The sequence below is a fragment of the Callospermophilus lateralis genome, chromosome 11 (genome assembly GCF_048772815.1).
Source record: "Callospermophilus lateralis isolate mCalLat2 chromosome 11, mCalLat2.hap1, whole genome shotgun sequence".
NCBI classification, from domain to species: domain Eukaryota; kingdom Metazoa; phylum Chordata; class Mammalia; order Rodentia; family Sciuridae; genus Callospermophilus; species Callospermophilus lateralis.
In genome coordinates this window covers 10,098,960-10,117,968 of record NC_135315.1, presented here as the reverse complement: position 1 = coordinate 10,117,968, position 19,009 = coordinate 10,098,960, and the positions used below count along the sequence as shown (strand labels likewise).

Sequence of the window (19,009 nt, the reverse complement as noted above, 5' to 3'; positions counted from 1 at the left end):
TTGAGGACAGACCTGGCACTAGGGTCTGCTTTCTCTTTCAGGGTTTCTCTATTATATAAAAAAGAAAAAAAAAAAAAAACACTGAGACTAATTCTTATTAAAATAATTTGACCTTTAAACCAAATTATGTGGAATCATAATTCATGATATTTTGTTACAATTTATTTTATTTTTAATTAAACATAACATGTATCCATATTTATGGGACACAGGGTGATATTTTGATACATACATATATGTAACGGTCAAACTGATTTTAATACAAACTTGACATTCAGAGGAAAACGAAATCCCGGTCTCCAAATTTCTTCTTCCTTATAGAACATAGCAGCATGTGGGCGAGGACGGATTTATGATGAGGATATAAATATCCCCTTAGGAAAAGCTGGGGCTGGAAACAGGACCTCGGGATAATGTCACTGGTGATGCTTTGTGTTTCTATTCCCGACTGCAGCCTCAAACTGGAGCTGTGAAGGAAGCCAGGGATTTATGAACAACGGGGAAACTGAAGCCAGATATCGGGGGATTTGGAGAAGTCTGGACTGTATCCTAGAAGGTTCGGAGTAAAGCAGGAATTCAGAGGCGGAATGTAGAGCTCCCTCTAAGTGTCTGTGTGTCTTATCAGAATTCCAAGCAAGACAGGGCCCTTGCCCCAAGCAAGGAGCTGTGGAACAGGCTTTGAACAAAGTAGGAAAACAGCCTGACTGGGTAGGGTCTGTCGTAGCTCATCCCCTCTCTCCCCTTCCTCAGTGAGGAGTGCCCACCCGCACTGTGCCACCACCTGTCTGCATTCCCTGACTGATCTGTTCTCCCACCCCTTCAGTCTTTGCTGCTTCCTGCAGAGCTCCACCAAACAAGCCTGTGTTCAAGGCCAACGACCTGCTTGAGGAATTAGGCCATCTTTTCTACTCTCTATCCAGTCGGCTCTCACATTTCCACCAAAACTTATCTAATAGTTGCCAGGAGAGTACTTTGATTACTACTGATGACTTGCATTGACTTCTCTGGTCTTTGATGTGGGAAAGAGGGTACTTTTAACCTCAAAGGGCACGGACAATAGTAATTGAATTTACCAAAGAATTTTTAGACCATTTGTTTGGGTCTAAACCCATCACAAATTATACAACGAACCAGGCAATGAATATATTTATGTTAAGTAGATGCTGGAGACAAGATCAGATTTTATTATCAATGTGGCACCAGTATGTACCCTCAGCATGCTAACAAAAAGTCTACCTTGGACCAGGTGCAGTGGCTCTCCCTTATAATTCCAAGTACTCTGGAGGCTGAGGCAAGAGGGTTGCAAGTTTGAGGAGAGCCTTAGAAATTTAGTGAGATCCTATCTCAAAAAATAAAAAGGAGAGAGGATGTTTCTCAGTAGCAAATCAACCCTGAATTCAATCCCTAGTCCTTCAGCCCCCCAAAAGCTTACTTTTGAAGGACTATCTGCAATAGTATGCAAAATCAATAAATGAATGAGACAATGTGGCAAAATGGCAGAAAAAAATGCTTAAAAATCTATGAGTCTGACTGAGGCAATTTTGTACATCAAGAAATGAAGAAAAACATGTTGGATACTTGTAGGCTTTGTTAAAAATATTCCCTGCTGTTGATGTCCCATGTGAAATGTGCTGAATTAGTTGACTGTTTTTTAATCCATTGAAGACTTAGAAGGTTAAGAACTAGATGCATATCCTGCTAGTCGAGTTGATTAAGAAACATTTTTTTTTATGTCTGAATTTCATATGATAAGCTAGATGAGAAAAGTGGCCAGCAGGATTGGGTGGTCTGACCCCACCAACTTCTTCTCTCCCGACTCCCTCCGGGGGCATCAAGTAAGTCAAGGGGCCTCTTGGGCTTTTCTTGGTGTTTTGGACATTTTAACAAGCTCTGATGACCTGCTGAGGCTCTGACATCCCGACCTTGCAACTCTCCTTACTCTGGTCTCATTTGTAAGAGTCCATGCTTGTGACCAAGGAATCTCAGGGCTCTCCCCACCTTTGTGGTTAACTGTCTGGCAAAATGGGCCTCAGCACTTACCTTGGAACTTCATGTTCCATAATTTTGAAATTATAATTGATCTAATTTCCTTTCTCAATTTTTTTTTAAAAAGAAAGAATTTTAAACCCAATAAAACAGTCACCATCACTTTCTAGACAGCAACATGCAAAATTAAATACGGAAGTAGGGAGACTGCAAATGCTTTTTCATGATGGAACTGAAGGCAGCAAGATGATTATGCAAACATTTAGGCAAATATAAGGCTGGGGTTTTATTCTAAGAAGCGCAATGTTAAATATGGAATTCCAGTCAATCCACGGGTGCTCTCCTTTGCTAGTTGATGGGAAGCAGTTGTTCAAATTAACACAATGTACTAACCAAGAGGTTAGCTAATGTTTATTTTATCTAGCTGTTTTGACCAAAGGGCTTCCATAAACTTCTTTCCTCATAGTGTACACTGAGAAATAGGTAATATGATTTATTTGGCTATCATCTTCCATTTAGCTTGAAGACATTTGTCATAAGAAATGCATCAATTCCATGATCAGAGAGAGTCAAAGAATAAATGAATACAGTTTATGGACCTTAGTAGAATCTGAAAGCTTGTCTCCAGATCAGTTGCAATGAATGATCCCAATAATGAACCACATCAGAAGATGGCGCATAATTCTCACAGTTGTAACTTGTACTTCTAAAATTGTTCCATTGTTCAGCAACAAATTTTCCACATAATTGAATTTGCTCGCTGGTAACTTGAATTAATTGAAAATTCATGCACCCATTAGTGTGTTTTGGAAGGTGTTTTAAAAGTGGCTTGTTTAGAACAGTTGCTGGCACCCCTGGAATTCACAAGGATGCCAACCAAATGCCATTTCAAATAAAAAGTGTTTTTCTCTTTTGGCAACATGAAAGGGCAGAGTTACACAGTAGCTCTTAATTTATGAACTGTGCTTTCTAACTTTCAGCCTCCCATGATACATGCAGTTTTCTTTAAGGAATCAGGGTAGGAGCATGTAATAAAAACAAAAAATCCTATTTCCACATCTGCTTTTTAATTTGAAATCATATGGGCCTCTGATTGTAATTCATCCCATTCTCAGGCATCCTGGATCAAGTAGGAGCAGAGAGTGAATCCCATAGTGACTTCTATTTGTAGTGTCATTTAATGGTGAATGAGACAGGAATCTCCAAGGGCCAATGGATGGTGATTGTTAAAGCAACTAAATTTTGGCAAATTTTCTATTTATTTATGCTACGGACAAAGTTTATGGCACTATTTTACGTTCTATATTCCAGAAAGCATTTTGGCAGCCCCAGGTCATGTTCTGAAGTTATAGAATCATCCTCCCCAAACCCTGCTGTCAGTGCTGACCGGCAAGAGGACATGGCTACTCAGAACAGATCAAGTTGAGAGGCAGGCAGGTGGACAGAGAAATCCACTGGAGCCTAACAGTGTTTTGGGGCGGTGAGCAGAGTGCCTCCTCCTAAGTGGTCCACTAAACAAAGAGTTCATTGTAAGTGGGCCTGATCCCTAGCAGAGAGAGGACAATGATTCAATTTCAGTGGGAGTAGTTAACTCTTTCTTCCCTTTTTCAGGGAGGATGGGTGTTGAGTGAGTATTTAGTGACTCTTTTCCCTGGTTGGCAGCAGGGGATCTTAGTGTCAGGGACAGTATTTATTCTTACTGCATTTTCTATGCAGCCGAATGGCAGGATCTTCTTGTATAATCTCCCTTCCTGCACTCCCTCTCTCCCATCTAGCATAAGTGGAGTAGGCAGAACACACATTCTTAATAATCACTAAATCATGAAAATGGTCCAAAGTTAGTTCTTTCTCTGTTTTATTTTCATACAGAAGTGACTAAGAGGATTTTTGACTTGGTATTTTTAGAGTTTACTTTCAGACTTGATCTGGGAAATCCATTGGTCTGTATCAAGGATACTGAAAACTATATGATGTGCTTTAACTTTGTCACAGCTGAGCTTAAAGGGAGAACAATGATACTTTGCCTGGAGTTGGTTGTGAAGGCATCGGAAAACCAATGAAGAGCTAGAGAGAAGGATCCAACTGTGTGGCAGTAGGCTCCCTTTAAGAGAGAACAAGATTAGCAACTTTGGCAAATTTTAGGTTTCTATTCAGAGGGAAAGAGAAGAGCTGCCAATGTCTGGGGTGGGGGGGGCGGATAAAAGAATGAAAGAAAGGATGGATGTTATGAGACAAAGGCAGAAGCAACTCTACACCTTACCGAAAGCTTACCTGGGAGTGGTTTTAACTCCTCTGGGCTAAGAAAGGTATTTTCCAGTTAAAACTAAGGGTGGAGCTAGGGGGAAGGTGTTTAATCTGCAGTAGATGCTCCGGGGTTCTGCTCTATCCTGGGAAGCACACAAGGAAGAGAAGTGTGTGTGGGAAGAGAGACAAAGCAGCAGGCAGTGGAGGTGAGGACCACTTATTAGCAACCAGCACGTAAGTTCCATTAAGTGGAGGTAGAAACTCTTTCTTGTGTTGTTCTCCAAGGAAAACCGTATGGATTCAGCACTGGGAACACTTATAAGACTGCTGAACAAATAACCAAATCATAGTTTACCTTTGCCTATTATGAATTAGTTTATTTTCTAGATGCCCTCATGCAAGAAGAGTCTACAAAAACAAAAGCAAATGTTTTCTATCCTCAGGTCCGAAAGAGTAGTGAGGCATCATTTGGTATAATCATGGTGTTTACTCAAGCTTTCCGCATATAGAAAAAAAAATGTTATTTTCCCTAATTGCATATTTTGTTGCTATCACGACTCTATTGAATTCTAAACTGAAACGAGAAATCAATACTGAATGTCTCTATGGTTCAAACGAAGTCGTAGCTATTTCAGATGGCAGATAATTGCTGCAGATTTGTCCAATGGCTATGAAGGTAGAAATCCAAAGCTAAAGTTAAGTGGGTTTAATTTTCTTATTTATTTATTTATTTATTTAGGTCTTAACTGAAAAAAAAAAAATCAAGAACCATTAACACACCTAGAACGATTACTGCTACAGAACTCAACTGAATGCTCTAAGGACACGACAGAGAATGAGCTATTACGGCAGCAGCTATCGAATTGTAAACGTGGACTCCAAATACCCAGGCTACCCCCCAGAGCACATCATAGCTGAGAAGAGGAGGGCCAGACGGCGTCTCTTGCACAAAGACGGCAACTGCAACGTGTACTTCAAGCACATTTTTGGGGAATGGGGGAGTTACATGGTGGACATTTTCACCACTCTGGTGGACACCAAATGGCGCCACATGTTTGTGATCTTTTCTTTGTCTTACATTCTCTCCTGGTTGATCTTTGGCTCCGTCTTTTGGCTGATCGCCTTTCATCATGGAGACCTGCTCAATGACCCAGACATCACACCTTGTGTCGACAATGTTCACTCTTTCACGGGGGCATTTTTATTCTCCCTGGAGACCCAGACCACCATAGGGTACGGTTACCGCTGTGTCACGGAGGAGTGCTCGGTGGCAGTGCTCACGGTGATCCTGCAGTCCATCTTGAGCTGCATCATCAACACCTTCATCATTGGAGCTGCCCTGGCCAAAATGGCAACTGCCCGAAAGCGAGCCCAGACCATCCGATTTAGCTATTTTGCTCTGATAGGCATGAGGGATGGGAAGCTTTGCCTCATGTGGCGCATTGGTGATTTCCGACCAAACCACGTGGTAGAAGGGACAGTGAGAGCCCAGCTTCTCCGCTATACAGAAGACAGCGAAGGGCGGATGACCATGGCGTTTAAAGACCTCAAGCTGGTCAATGACCAGATCATTCTCGTGACCCCAGTCACAATCGTTCACGAGATTGACCCTGAGAGTCCCCTGTATGCCCTCGATCGCAAAGCCGTGGCCAAAGACAACTTTGAGATCTTGGTGACCTTCATCTACACTGGTGATTCTACTGGGACCTCTCACCAATCGAGGAGCTCCTACGTGCCCCGAGAAATCCTCTGGGGCCACAGGTTTAACGATGTCTTGGAGGTGAAGAGGAAGCATTACAAAGTGAATTGCTTGCAGTTTGAGGGAAGTGTGGAGGTGTATGCCCCCTTTTGCAGTGCCAAACAGCTGGACTGGAAAGACCAGCAGCTACACAACATGGGGAAGTCATCACCCGTCCGAGAATCCTGTACCTCTGACACCAGTGTCAGAAGAAGGTCCTTCAGTGCAGTTGCCATCGTCAGCAGCTGTGAAAACCCAGAGGAGACCACCGCCTCCGTCGAGGAGGAGTGTAAGGAAGCTCCCTATCGGAAAGCTCTCCTGACTCTAAATCGAGTCTCCATAGAGTCCCAGATGTAATCCTGCACACAGGCAGGGCTTCTACTTGATCACTTTATCTTCAGCCAATCACCTAAGGCAAGTAGTTGTAATCATGGCTTTAAAAAATGTCACAGCTGTGTTCTGGTGATGGTAGTACGTAGAGTAGGTTAAACTCGTAAAAAAATAATATATAAACTCCATAGCTTTATGTCATTAAAATTTATTTTTTTTTTGCTAGCCAATTTGGTTTAGAAATCTATTATGAAGACTAACAGAGTAAGTTTCATCTCCTTTCATTATCTCATTCACTTGTATCTTCAATTGGAGGAGCAATTTTCAGTAATGGGGAATAAAGGCCAGGTGCTGAAATCAGGAAAGAATGGAAGACAGGAAAACTAGAATGCGTAAGTTTTTTTAATCTATAGAAAATGATAACCGGAGAGTGCTTTCTTGTAAAAAGCATCCTGTCATCTAACCAAGACATAGAAGCCATGCCTTGAGTACCGTCATGTTGAGATACATAAATGTGAAATCATTGGCCAGATCGAGTCACCGAATCTGCCTCTCACGGTGTCTCAGTATCAGCAGGCAGAGACAGAGGCTGTAAAAAAACTGGACAGTGCACCAATTCTGGGACTTTTCCCACTGCCGCTTGCCTGGGTGACTAATGAGCTCTGGAGCCAACTAACCCTGTGGCAGAAGAAACGTTGACGTTGCTATTTAGAGCAGTGTCACTCTCTCAAAGACAGTTGTGGACATCCTCAGACCCTTTGAGAGAGAACTTTGCCTCTGTCCTGAAAGCCTGCAGTATGGGCTGCTATACAAGGAATAGAAGCCTCCCCCCCCTCCCACTCCCTGCTCCTTGGAGCAGGTGAGGAGAGAAGGATATATTCATTTGTGCCCAGAAACATCTTGGTCACCTTATAAGACATAAATGCCTCTAGTTCGAAATTGAAAATAAAATCTTTTGTTGAACTTGGAGCAAGCATTCCTATGGATGATTTTGTGAAGTATAATACAAACAAGGCAATTTTAATATATATTAAATGAAGAATCTAAATGTTAAGGGACTAGTTACATTTTAGAACATGGGATAAATTTATATACTCTGTTTCTAGGTTAATAGCTATCAAATTATGATTACTTTAGGCATAAATTCAATCACCTTTGAGGGAAGAATCAATTTCAGAATTATCAATTGAGGCATTATTAGTTACATTTGAAATTATTTGTGTGTGTGTGTGTTTTCTGTTGTTACTGCTCTGGCAATAGTGTATGCCACAGATTTTATTTGTTTATTTTATTTAAATATACATCTCTATAGACATACACACAGTTTCTCTTTTCTTTCTGGAAAATCAATCTCTCTCTCTCTCTCTCTCTCTCTCTCTCTCTCTCTCTCCCCCCACATTTTTCTTTCTTTCCTCTCTTCCCTTCCTGCCTGGCTTCTCTCCTTCATTGCTTCTTTCCCCTCTTTCTACTGCCCAGAAGCAAGTTACTTTTTAAATGAACACATGAAAAATCTGTCATTCCCGCTGACTTGTGAAATAAAAAATTTGCTTAGGTCATAAGTTGCAAAACTCTCCTGGACCTTAACAATCAGAGATCTAAGTGATGAACATTTTGCACATTTTTTTTATGTCTTGCTTCAGGAATGCAAATTCCATTTTCTTTTTAAATTACACACACACACACACACACACACACACACACACATGGAAAATTTGGATTTTATAGCAGCAATAATTGACAAAATTAGAGTATTACAATCTCCAAGGTAGAAAAAGAATAAGAATAATCAGGACAATAATCAGAAAGCACTCCTCACTTTTTTTTTTTTTTTTTTTAGTTTACTTTCCCCAGGTCTAGTTTTCTTTCCTCATTTAGCTTCCTGGGTGATGTTTGCCTGGATAATATCAGATCAGGGGTATTGACATTCAGTTAAATACATTCTTCTGTGCTGTGTGCCTCTATAACCAAATCCTCAAATGGAAGAGAATGTAAAATCAGCATTGCTGTGTAAGAGTTGTCTCTAATTTTCTGTGTTGATTTCTAACACACTTGGAAACTCCCCAAGGCTAATAATAAAGATCTTAAAATAATGCTAAATGAATGTGCAGATACTTTATTCTCTGTAGTGCAAACTCTATTTGGTGATAATAAGAAAGCTGTCTTATATAATGATAACATAGGCAGTATCGTCAACCATTTTCGTAGTTTTTTTTTTAACAGCTTGTGGACAGCTATGTCTGAAATAACAATTAGTTGCTTCTGTGAGTGTTAAAAAAAGGTTCTGTGCAAAATATCTGCTCTGGTTTTAAATGCTCCATTGAAGATAAGTAGGTTGAATATTTTTTCTGATGCCATCCGTCTTCTCCCTAAAAATGAAATGGTGCATTGGAGTTAATTAGATGGAGAACAAATCGTGGTATCAGGTATTGTTGCAGGGTGTGCTCAGTCTGTGAACAATGCCCTGAGGGGGGAATAAACCCAGAGAGACAGAAGCAAGTCCTATTTTCATATGCTACCACTCCATCAAACACTGATATGCTTGAAACAGATAGGCTTAGTCTCCACCACAAAATAGTGAGGTGGACATTTTTAAGTTTCATTTCTTCAAATGCCCAATTCTATGCTTCTTCCTGACAAATTGCTAATTGGAAAAACAATGTGCTCGGGTTAACAAAAAAATTGCAGTACGTGGGGCAGGGGTGTTATATGGCACTGTTCTGAGCTATGTAATCTCAGCAGAGATTTCCCCAGGGTAGCCTTTATGAGAGCTCTTTTTTTTATAGGGGCTGAATTAGCTGACATACACCCTTACACTCTCTGAGGACCTCAGACTTGATGGCTGATGCTCTTGCCGCCATCTTGTGATGAGGCAAATCAAGGACACCTCCTTCAAGGAAAAATGGGAAGACAAGAGAGAGACTGCATCCCTAGATCCCGTATCTCCAGACTTCCTTTGCATGAGTGCAAATAGTTATGATCTCTGACAGAGTAAGTAAGCAATAGGTGCCAAGGGAATTATCAAGAAAACAAAACAGGTAAGAAGAAAAAAAGCCATGTAGGGTCCAAGTCCAACTGTGCATGATGTTTGATGGAGCCAGTCGCTGTGGAAAGGGCATGTTTTCTGGGAAGCCAAGGAAATGCCATTATTAGTGTAAAACAAACACAAGGGACTTGGTCTGGGCCTGGAGATCCCTCTGAGTCTGGTGGCCAAGGGACCTGGTGGCAGGGCCTGCAGTGGAGATGCCCTTTTTCTTTTTTTTCCCCAGAGCAGCAATGCAGACATTCCCTGCCGCAGTGGGACTTTCACTTGGTCGGACACTCTGAGACCCTGGAGGCCTGGCAGGGGCAAGGCAAGCACTGCACAGCGGGATGGGGTGGGAAGGGGCCGGAAGCAAACTGCACAGAAGACTCTGCTCATGCGACCTCGGCAGACCTCAGAGAGATGGAACAGCTTTTATTTTGAGTGTTCGAGGGGAGGATCATACACAAAAGGGCCCTGCACCCCTACTTGTTCTTCTGACTTGTGAGTTGGGATTTGGATAGGTATGAAGGCAGAATTAGATAGTATAGATAGGTAAATTGAGTCAGGGCGGATCAAGGAGGCCAATTTGAGTGAGTCTGGAAGTTGGAGACTGTCCCCTGAAGGGACTGAAATGCCTTCAGAGCCCTTCCTCCATCCTAAGATAACAGCCTCAGCTCCAACCTGTTGCTAAGGTAACCGGTCCCAGGAATTGCTCCTCCCTACAGAGAGTTCTAAGGTTGTTGATTACCATGTCCTGGGCTACTCCAGGCTCCAGGGCTGCTCCATCCTCCCAACCAGGCCCTTCCCCTCTTCCATCTGCTTCTCACCTTTTGGCCATCCCACCGAGCATCTCCTGGGCCTGGTCAGGACCAGGAAGGAAAGAGATAAGGAGAAGAGAGCAGGAGAACAAAGGAAACCTAAGATATATAAAAAAAAGACAGAAGGCCTTGCTTCTTGAGATACCAGGATACCAGGTATGGCCCCCTTCTCCCTCCCTGGAGAAACCTATGTTACCCCCTTTTTAAATAAACCCTGCTTCACATGCTTGCCTTGGCATGCTTCTCTAATGTTATACTTCATCGTGCGAAGGAGCAGAATTCATCACTGAAAATGAGTGGTATCCGGTGTATGAAAGATTCTCTCGGCCATTTTTTAAATGATTAGGCACCGAATTCCACCCAGTTTAAAATATCCTGCAAGCCACCTCCATTGCAGCCATGCACACTGCTGTCTCGAACCCCTTACAAGGAACATTGCCAAATCCAGTTTTGTTCTGTTTTGTTTGAATTTTTTTTTTTGTGTGTGGTTGTAGATGGACAGAATATCTTTATTCTATTTGCTTATTTATATGTGGTGCTAAGGCTCAAACCTAGTGCCTCACACATTGCTAGGCAAATGCTCTGCCACTGAGCCCCAGCCCCAACCCAAGCCCAGTGTTTTTTAAGGTAAGCATGGCTGCTGCTTAGACACCAGGCCTCCACCCCTGGTGAAGCTCTATGAATTGCAAAGCCCTGTCTCATCTCCACCTTAAAAATCAGTGTGGCTCCTGCTCTCTCACTGTTCTTTTTAAAGGAGCAGGATGACCCATTCCGTGGAGAAAATAAGACAATAAAAAGCGAGCACCCCCCCCCACAAAACGTAATTGGGGGGGTGGGGGCCCAGCACAGAGTGAGCTGAAGGGACGCTCTTGGCAAATTCTGTGCCAAGATGCTCCTGGATCTGAGGTCTCTGAAAACAAAAAACGAGCCACTGAGACTTAGTTTGGATAAAACTGGGGCCAGAAAGCAGGCACAGCCCTTGACAGGGCATTTTTCTAAAAAAAAAAGACATAATGGCAATGTGGCCTCAAGGGACACCATCTCTGGCCTGCACTGCTCTGGAACTTTTGTTTCAGGAGGAAAAACTTCACCTTCCCAAGGGCTCCTGTCACTGCTGCTGGTTTATAAAGTGACTTAAGAGGTTCCTCCTCCGACCTCTTGGTTAGGTCATGAGAGTCTTTGAAGCACAGGCTGCCTCTGGCCTCCTCCTCCTCCTCCTCTCCTGGCTGCCTGTCCTTGGGAATGTCCTTGCCTACAGTTTAGAACCCTTTATGCAGAATCCAAAGACTCATTTCAACTCCCCGGAAGGTGCTGATGTTCAATAGGCTCTGTCTCAGTTGCAGGGGCCCTAATACGGAAAATAAAATAAACAATTGCCTTTTGCTCTTTGGTCTCATTGATTTATTCTATTCTTATAAATATTATAAAGTGAACGGATACTGGGTCTCCTGTCTGTCAACCCCAAAAAAAGCAGCTGGACAGAGATAAAGAGTCTTCTAAATAAATAAGGCCACTCGTGCAGGGTGATCACTCATCACTGCCCTGGATGGAAACTTTGGAGACTCCTCAGGCTGCAGAGAAAGCAGGTTAATTATTCAAAGTATTTGAGCAAAGCCGGTGGATGAAAACCCAAACAGTGTCCTGCTAAATTACAGAGCTAAGGAATGCTTTTTTCTCTACTGTTATCATTTACCACAGGGGCCTATAAAACAGCCTTAATCACTATCTAAGTAACTTGAACTTGAGACAGAAAGAGCCCCAAGAGGTTTAGTCACTGTGAAAACGTCTTCACAGAAAGTTATCAGAAACCTTCAAATTTCCACATAAAATACGTTAAGCACATGCAATGCTCACTGTGGTCAAACGCCCTTTATGAGAATTAGAAGCACATGTCGGAGATCAATTAGTTATTGTGCTGCTGGTTGATTCTTTCTGACATTAGTTTGCCTGGGGAAGGGAGGCTGGCCACAGGGGCGGGGGGCGGGGGGTGGGGGGCGAAGACAGAGTTAGGCCCTGTCAGCAGCCAGTTCCAGAACCCAAATGTTTTTAGGATATCAGCTCATTTAATCAGATCCCATTTTGCACTGGAGGAAACCTTTGACTCTGGGAAGTTAATCTGCCCAAAGAGACACAGACGTGGAAGGACACAGCAGAGGGAGGACACCGGATCACCAGTGACCCAGGGCTCTTTGCATCACCCCAGGGCACCAGCGCTCCGGATGCTACCCAAGGTTGAAATATCGTCATGTTATAATCGTTCAGTGGAAAATGTGATGCCGTCAAAACCCTTTGCTGAATAGAAACCCAACGTTTTCTAGGAGTGCTACTCTATTCATCAGTCATTAATTATTTAGAGAGATTGGGCCAAGAAATATGGAAAACGAATGTTAAGGCCATGATGAATGAGGACAGTCTTCAAAAGGCAGACAAAACAGATGGAATTAAGTAAAACAAAACAAAAACAACAACAACAACAAAAAACCCAGCTCAGACCTTTTCAGGGAAATGCTCATGTACAGCACAGCACACCCATGTGTACTGGTCCATGCCTCCAAGCCTCTCACCTCGGAAGCAGGGATGCTGAGTTCTCAGACAGGGCCAGCCTTAGGGAATAAACCAATACAGTGGGCAGCAGCATTTTCCTTCCATGAAGTACATGCTGTTCCTTCTTTAGATGGGGACAGCAGGAGAAGGAATCCAACCTGAAATAGTCGCACAGACCTGGACTGGCAACAACTGCTTGTCTTACTACCTGTGCAACCTGGATCAACTTAGTTGGAGTCTCTGATCCTTACTCTCCTTATTTACAGCTGTTCTTAGTGTATGAAGCTGCAACTAAGGGTAGGGTGCAGGCTCAAGAAACAACATTCTTAGTTTGAATACTATTATTTCAGTATTTTCTCACTCTGTAACTTTGGGCAATTAACTTTTCTATGCCTAAGTTTCCTCAACTTTGAAATAAGAAAAATAATGGTACTCACTTCATAACTGGTATAAAAATTAAGCAAGAAAATATTTACCACAAATTAAAAAAAAAAAAAAACCTGGCATATAATGAGTGCTAATTAAAAAAAAAAAAAAGCTATTAGTATTATTGACAGCTGAAAATCCTTCATCTCATTTGGTGTTTCGTCCACTTACATTGTTTAATTTTATCATAGACCTAAATCAAAAATCAAAACAAAGTGAAAAAGGAGTAATTATGCAATCATTCGGTAGAAGTTATTCCCTATTCAAATGAACATTCTTACCAAAACACTGAAATCTTACTTCCTCTCTATTGTGTGACGCATCGGAGGTCAGTAAAATGGGCTTTGAGAGTAAAAATTCTACGGACACACACATATTAGGCTTAGAGTGAGCACTGCCAAACCAAGGGAAAAAAATCAAACTACACATAAGAGAGCAGAATCTTGCACAAAGTACCAAGTGGGCATTGAATTAAAGCCACTTCCCAAAGTGTTTAACTACTTTATATTATGGTAACGTGTTATCCTCAAACGGTTCAACATGTTCCAGTGAGTGGAAGAATCCTGAGCAAAGCAGGTTCATCATCCCCAAATGACCTTTCACAATCCACTTAAGCTGCTGCTAGTAAACCTGGAGAACCCCGCTGGCTTAGGATCTGCAAACTACCCAGGAGACCTGGAGCCATACTCTCAGTACTAGAACAGAGGCGTGTGCTGAACTCATTTGGGATGAGGGAGAACAATTGTTTGGTGTTTCTTTTTTCTCTGATGCATGACATACTTTGGTAGGAGGATCATGGTTAAATCAAACAGAAGTGGATTCAACTTCCAGGTGGGTTCCTTGCTGGCTGTGTGCATGTGGACAACTTTCTGGTTGGCACTGAGACCTTTTCTTCAAGAGTGTAAATGGAGCTGGGCATGGTGGTGTGTGCCTATTATCACAGTGACCCAGGAGCCTGAGGTAAAAGGATCACAAATTCAAGGCCAGCCTCAGCAACTTAGTGAGACCCTAAGCAACTTAGCACGATGCTGTCTCAAAATAAAAGTAAAAAGGGGATGGAGATGTGGCATAGTGGTTCAGTGTCCCAGGGTGCAATCTCCAGTACAAAAACAAACAAACAAAAAAACTGTAAATGGAGCATTAGTAAAATTCACCTTGTGGGTCAGACACCCTGGCTCAGATGTGTAATCCCAGTGGCTGGAAATCCTCAGGCAGGAGGATTGCAAGTTCAAAGCCAGCCTCAGCAACTTAGTGAGGCCCTAAGCAACTCAGTGAGACCCTGTCTCTAAATAAAATACAAAATATGGAGTGGGGGGAGCAGTTGGGGATGTGGCTCAGTGGTTAAGTGTTGCTGGGTTCAATCCCAGTAACAACAACAACAACAACAACAACAACAACAAAAAAGAGTAAGTGGAACATTAATAGAATTTACATGTTGGTTGTCTTAATCTGCTTTCTGCTGCTCTGACAGAATACCACATACTGGGAAAGTTATAATGAAGAAATTTATTGGCTCACAATTTGGGGAACTGGGAAGTCCAAGACTGAGGGTCTGGCATCTGTCAAGGACCCCCCTGCTGTGTCATTCTACAAAAAGCAGAAGGGCAGAAAGCGTGAGATAGAAAAAAAAAAAAAAGGGGGACCAGGATCACCCTTTTGGAATGAACCCGTTCCTAGGATAATGGCATTGGCTTTGATCTATTCATGGGAGAGGAGACCTCATGGCCAATCACCTCTTAAAGGTACCACCTCTTTATACTGTTACCAGGGCAATAATATGTCAACGTGATTTTTGGAGGGAACACACATTCAAACCCTAGCATGGGCTAATTGTGAGCACTAGATCACCATGCCCATACCTACACATGCATATAAACCTGCATGCATGTGTATGGGAATCTCTGGACACATAATCATCTGGCAGATAAGAATTGATCAATAAGGAATATTGCTTATTTTCTTCAGTATATATCAATAATAGTGCATTACAGAAAATTGTGAAAGCAAAAGCATGATTAGCTATAGGATAGTAGCGCTTCCCTAACGATCACAAAATTATTTTTTAAATACCCATGATTTCCTCTCAATGTGGTAGTGGATATCTGAGTAGATATCATGTTTCTAAATCTTTTCTATTCCTGCTCCCAAAACAAATTGATTTTCACCTCAGTGCTACTACCATTGAGCTGTGCGTTTGGGGAGAATTACTCAACTTCTCTGCTCCACCGTTTTTAAACAGTTATGACACATATGTTCTTTGAATTACTTCATGGATCCCTGCAGCCACAAAACATAATGATATTTCCTCATTCAAGTTCTACCCCTGATTCATTCATTCATTTTCTTTTTTTCCACCTGTTTTTTATTCTTGTTTTCATTAACATATTGCTACAGTCAGATCTGAACTGTTATTATAAGATGAACTTTCCAGATTGGCACCTTTATGCTTATATTACAAATCAATGTTACAACAGAATTGAAAACAACATTGGATTCATCAATCCCACAAAATTCATCTGTTGAAATCTTAACATCCTAAGAGGTGGGCCCTGGTGCGGTGCTGAGGCCATTAGGTCCTGAGTGTAGAGATCTCATAAGTGGCATTAGCACCCTTGCAGAAGTAGCCTGTAGGACCCCTCACCCTTTTGCCATGTGGACACAGAGACTGGCATTGTGAACTGGAAGCTGGATCTCACCAAACACTGAATCTACCTTCATCTTGGCATGCATTTCCACCTTTAGATCACTAAAAAAAAAAAAAAAAAAAAAAAAAAACAAAACAAAACAACAACAACAACAACAACAAAAACCCTCTATGGCTGACAAGTCACCTGGTTGATGATATTTTGTTACAGCACCCTGAACAAGGTGAAGATAGAGGTAATCCATCTAAGTCCACCTCATCATCCCTGCCCAAGTTGGGTTTAGTTGAAAAGTTTTGATTTCACATTATTTTCTGCATCTCTTTAAACCTTGTTTTAATGTGTAGCTATGAAGTAAGTGGTATATTTCTTGTGAAAATACATCGACCACGGCCGATACAATAATTGCTGATTTTAGTTTTCAGATCTGATATGACAGCTCTTGTCTAAAATCAGACCTATTTTAAGCAGCAACATTTAAGGGATTTAAAAACAATACAAGGTCTGATTTGTTTTGTTTTGTTTTTTCCCCATGAATTGAATCTGTTAGGTTCTTATTTTCCTCCACTGCTAAGGTATAATATTTGGAGGAATATTTTGTAAGAAGGAAATCTGGCTTTTACACTTGCAATGGAAGGAAGCCAGCAACTGTAGTAACTGAGACAGACCACCAGAATTCGGATGAAGACAGCATAGCATATATCACATGAGCCAGGAAAGGCCCTCAAACCTGCTAAACTCTGTGAAACACCAAACTTTTCATTTATGAAAGCTGGGTCGGGGGTGGGGGGACTCATCTGAGGGTGTTATTAACCATGTTTGTTGTTATTATTAAGAAGTAACTTATTCTGTGACAAAATAATGACAGACAATTATACCTGCCATTCTGCATTTCATTTCCACTTGGGAAGGAAGCTTTGCTCTGCTCTTCTGCACCTTCTCAATGAGCATAAGTAACTACCAGTATAGCACTTAGACTAGCAAGCATCAGTGGCCTCCTGGTCTCTGTAGCATGAGGAAATAATAGTCTGCTCCCAGTGCAAGGCAATAATAAAATTAATGGAGAGCACTTGGAATACTCTGGGTATTTCAATATGGTATCTGGCATGAATCCAGAGAAATAGTAATTTTCAAATAGGAAAACCACACTGTTACTATAAGGTGACTTTTCCAGAATGGCTCTTTTGTTCTTATAATAATACAAATAATTGTCACAATAGTCACAGAATGACAACTGAGTTGAGAACAACGCTGGATTCATCAAACAATACGAAATTTTGTTTGTCCTTCTCCAGAAATGTATGTTACTGTACAATTTATCAGTCATTGTTTTAAAAACTTTGGACAATTAAAAACATTAAAAAGAAAGGTCTGCAGGCCTGCTCATCCTCTTGGGGATTAGGGATTGGAAGAATGCAAAATATTAGTGATTTTGCAAAAGGAAGAAGACCGAAAAATAAATAAAAGCCCTTTATCTTTACGCCAAAGGCTAGGATGCTATTTTAATGTTGGCCTTTTGAAATATCATTATCATCATAACAGCATTAATAATAATTATGGAAATGCCTGCAGTAATTGCATTTCTATTAGGAAGTTGAACATTTTGTTCCTCACTGTGCCACCTTGTGGTCACAAGAGAACATAGTTTTTTGTGTTTTTTTTTTCCCCATGAACTGAATCTGTTAGGTTCTTATTTTCCTTCACTGCTATGGGATAATATTTGGAAGAATAATTTGGAAAGTATGTTTCCAACAATACCTGTAAACAAAATATAATGGGCACAATTCAACTCAGAAAATAGCATACACTGAAAAGAAGCAAATGGTCTAAATGTATTGTATTAGATTTTCCGTCTGCCACCTCAACATACATTATATATTTAGAAAATGAAATGGGAGTTTATTTAGGCTGTCATTGTGGATCTGCAAATATAGACATGGAAGTCTGGATAGGATCCACTAAGGATCTAATAAATAATTCAGCAATCTATTTATTGCAAGAGAAAGCAGCCAGAATTTAGGTCTCAATTACCGATCTCACATTAGAATAATCATGTAAATGTGTACCTGGAAATTGCTTAATAAACACAATCTTAATAACACCAGTAAAGATTTGCTTTGTAAATGTGTAGAATCTACTCTCATACATTTTGGGATTTTCAAAAAGTATTTGTTAAAAGGATTTCTCTGTTTTCTAAATTCCACTTTTGTCAGTATCCAGATGTGAAGAAGAGAGAAAGATAGGATTGGCCACCTTCCCACACAGTCCTGTCTGCTAAGGACTAAACAGTATATTTTGTAACAAATTCAGAAATTCAATGGCCACCATCTTTTACCATCAGGATAAGAGCTTGTTTGGAGCTTGTTTGATCAGGACACACACACATACACACACACATAATATTTGTTATTATATGTAAGTATATATAAAGTATATATGTAAATTGCATATTTACATATATACTTTATATATATAAAGATGAGAAAATAATAAAATAAGTCTAGTGATGTTCTCATTTTAAGTAGTGTGTGTGTGTGTGTGTGTGTGTGTGTTGTGTGTGTGTGTGTGTTGTGTGTGTGTGTGTGTAGGACAACATGGAGGGAGAGAGAATCCACAGGAGGCTCAGTGTGCCACCACAGGTGTACTTCCACATAGGAACTGATTTGATGCTTCTCCATCCATCTCTCAGTCTCTGCTCTCCATTTCTGTTTCTTTGATATTTTATATCTAACATTTTCCCCAATATCTTCTTTCGGTACCTCTTCTGTCTTATTCTCACTCTAAATTTTGATCTGTTTTTTTTTTCTCTCTCAGTTTCTGTCTCTTTGGGTCTTTTTCACTCTCTTATTTAATTCAGGCTAAAATCTAGGAGGTGCATGGATCTAGATTTGAATCTCATCTGTGGGTTACTCGACATAGCCTCAGGAAAACGCCTCAAACACATAAACCTCAGTTTTCTTATATGCTAAATGGGGTTAAATGCCTTCCTTTTGCATTTGACAACTAAATGGCACATTGCAACCGAAAGCACTTAAGACAACACAAAGCATGGATAGAGTATATGGCTAATATGTGTAGCCTTTATTTATTTTGTTGTGTGAGAAAAGTGTGTATTTTGAACATTCCAATCCCTATCCTCATTAAGTGTTCTAATACACCCTTGTTTCCAGGTGTAAGGTTGCTGCAAATTGAAGACCTGCCTTGTGGAAGTGTAAACCAGAATCACTCCTGTACCTCTTCTAAATGCTTTATCAGTGAA

At 41.0% G+C, this 19,009-nt stretch overlaps 1 protein-coding gene across 1 annotated transcript; it reads left to right on the top strand.

Moving 5' to 3' along the window:
* Positions 1-5,065: 5,065 nt before the first annotated feature.
* Kcnj16 (potassium inwardly rectifying channel subfamily J member 16) lies at positions 5,066-6,325 on the top strand. The gene has a single exon (XM_076871136.2). The coding sequence runs from the start codon at positions 5,066-5,068 to the stop codon at positions 6,323-6,325; it is 1,260 nt and encodes a 419-aa protein (XP_076727251.1).
* Positions 6,326-19,009: the final 12,684 nt, after the last annotated feature.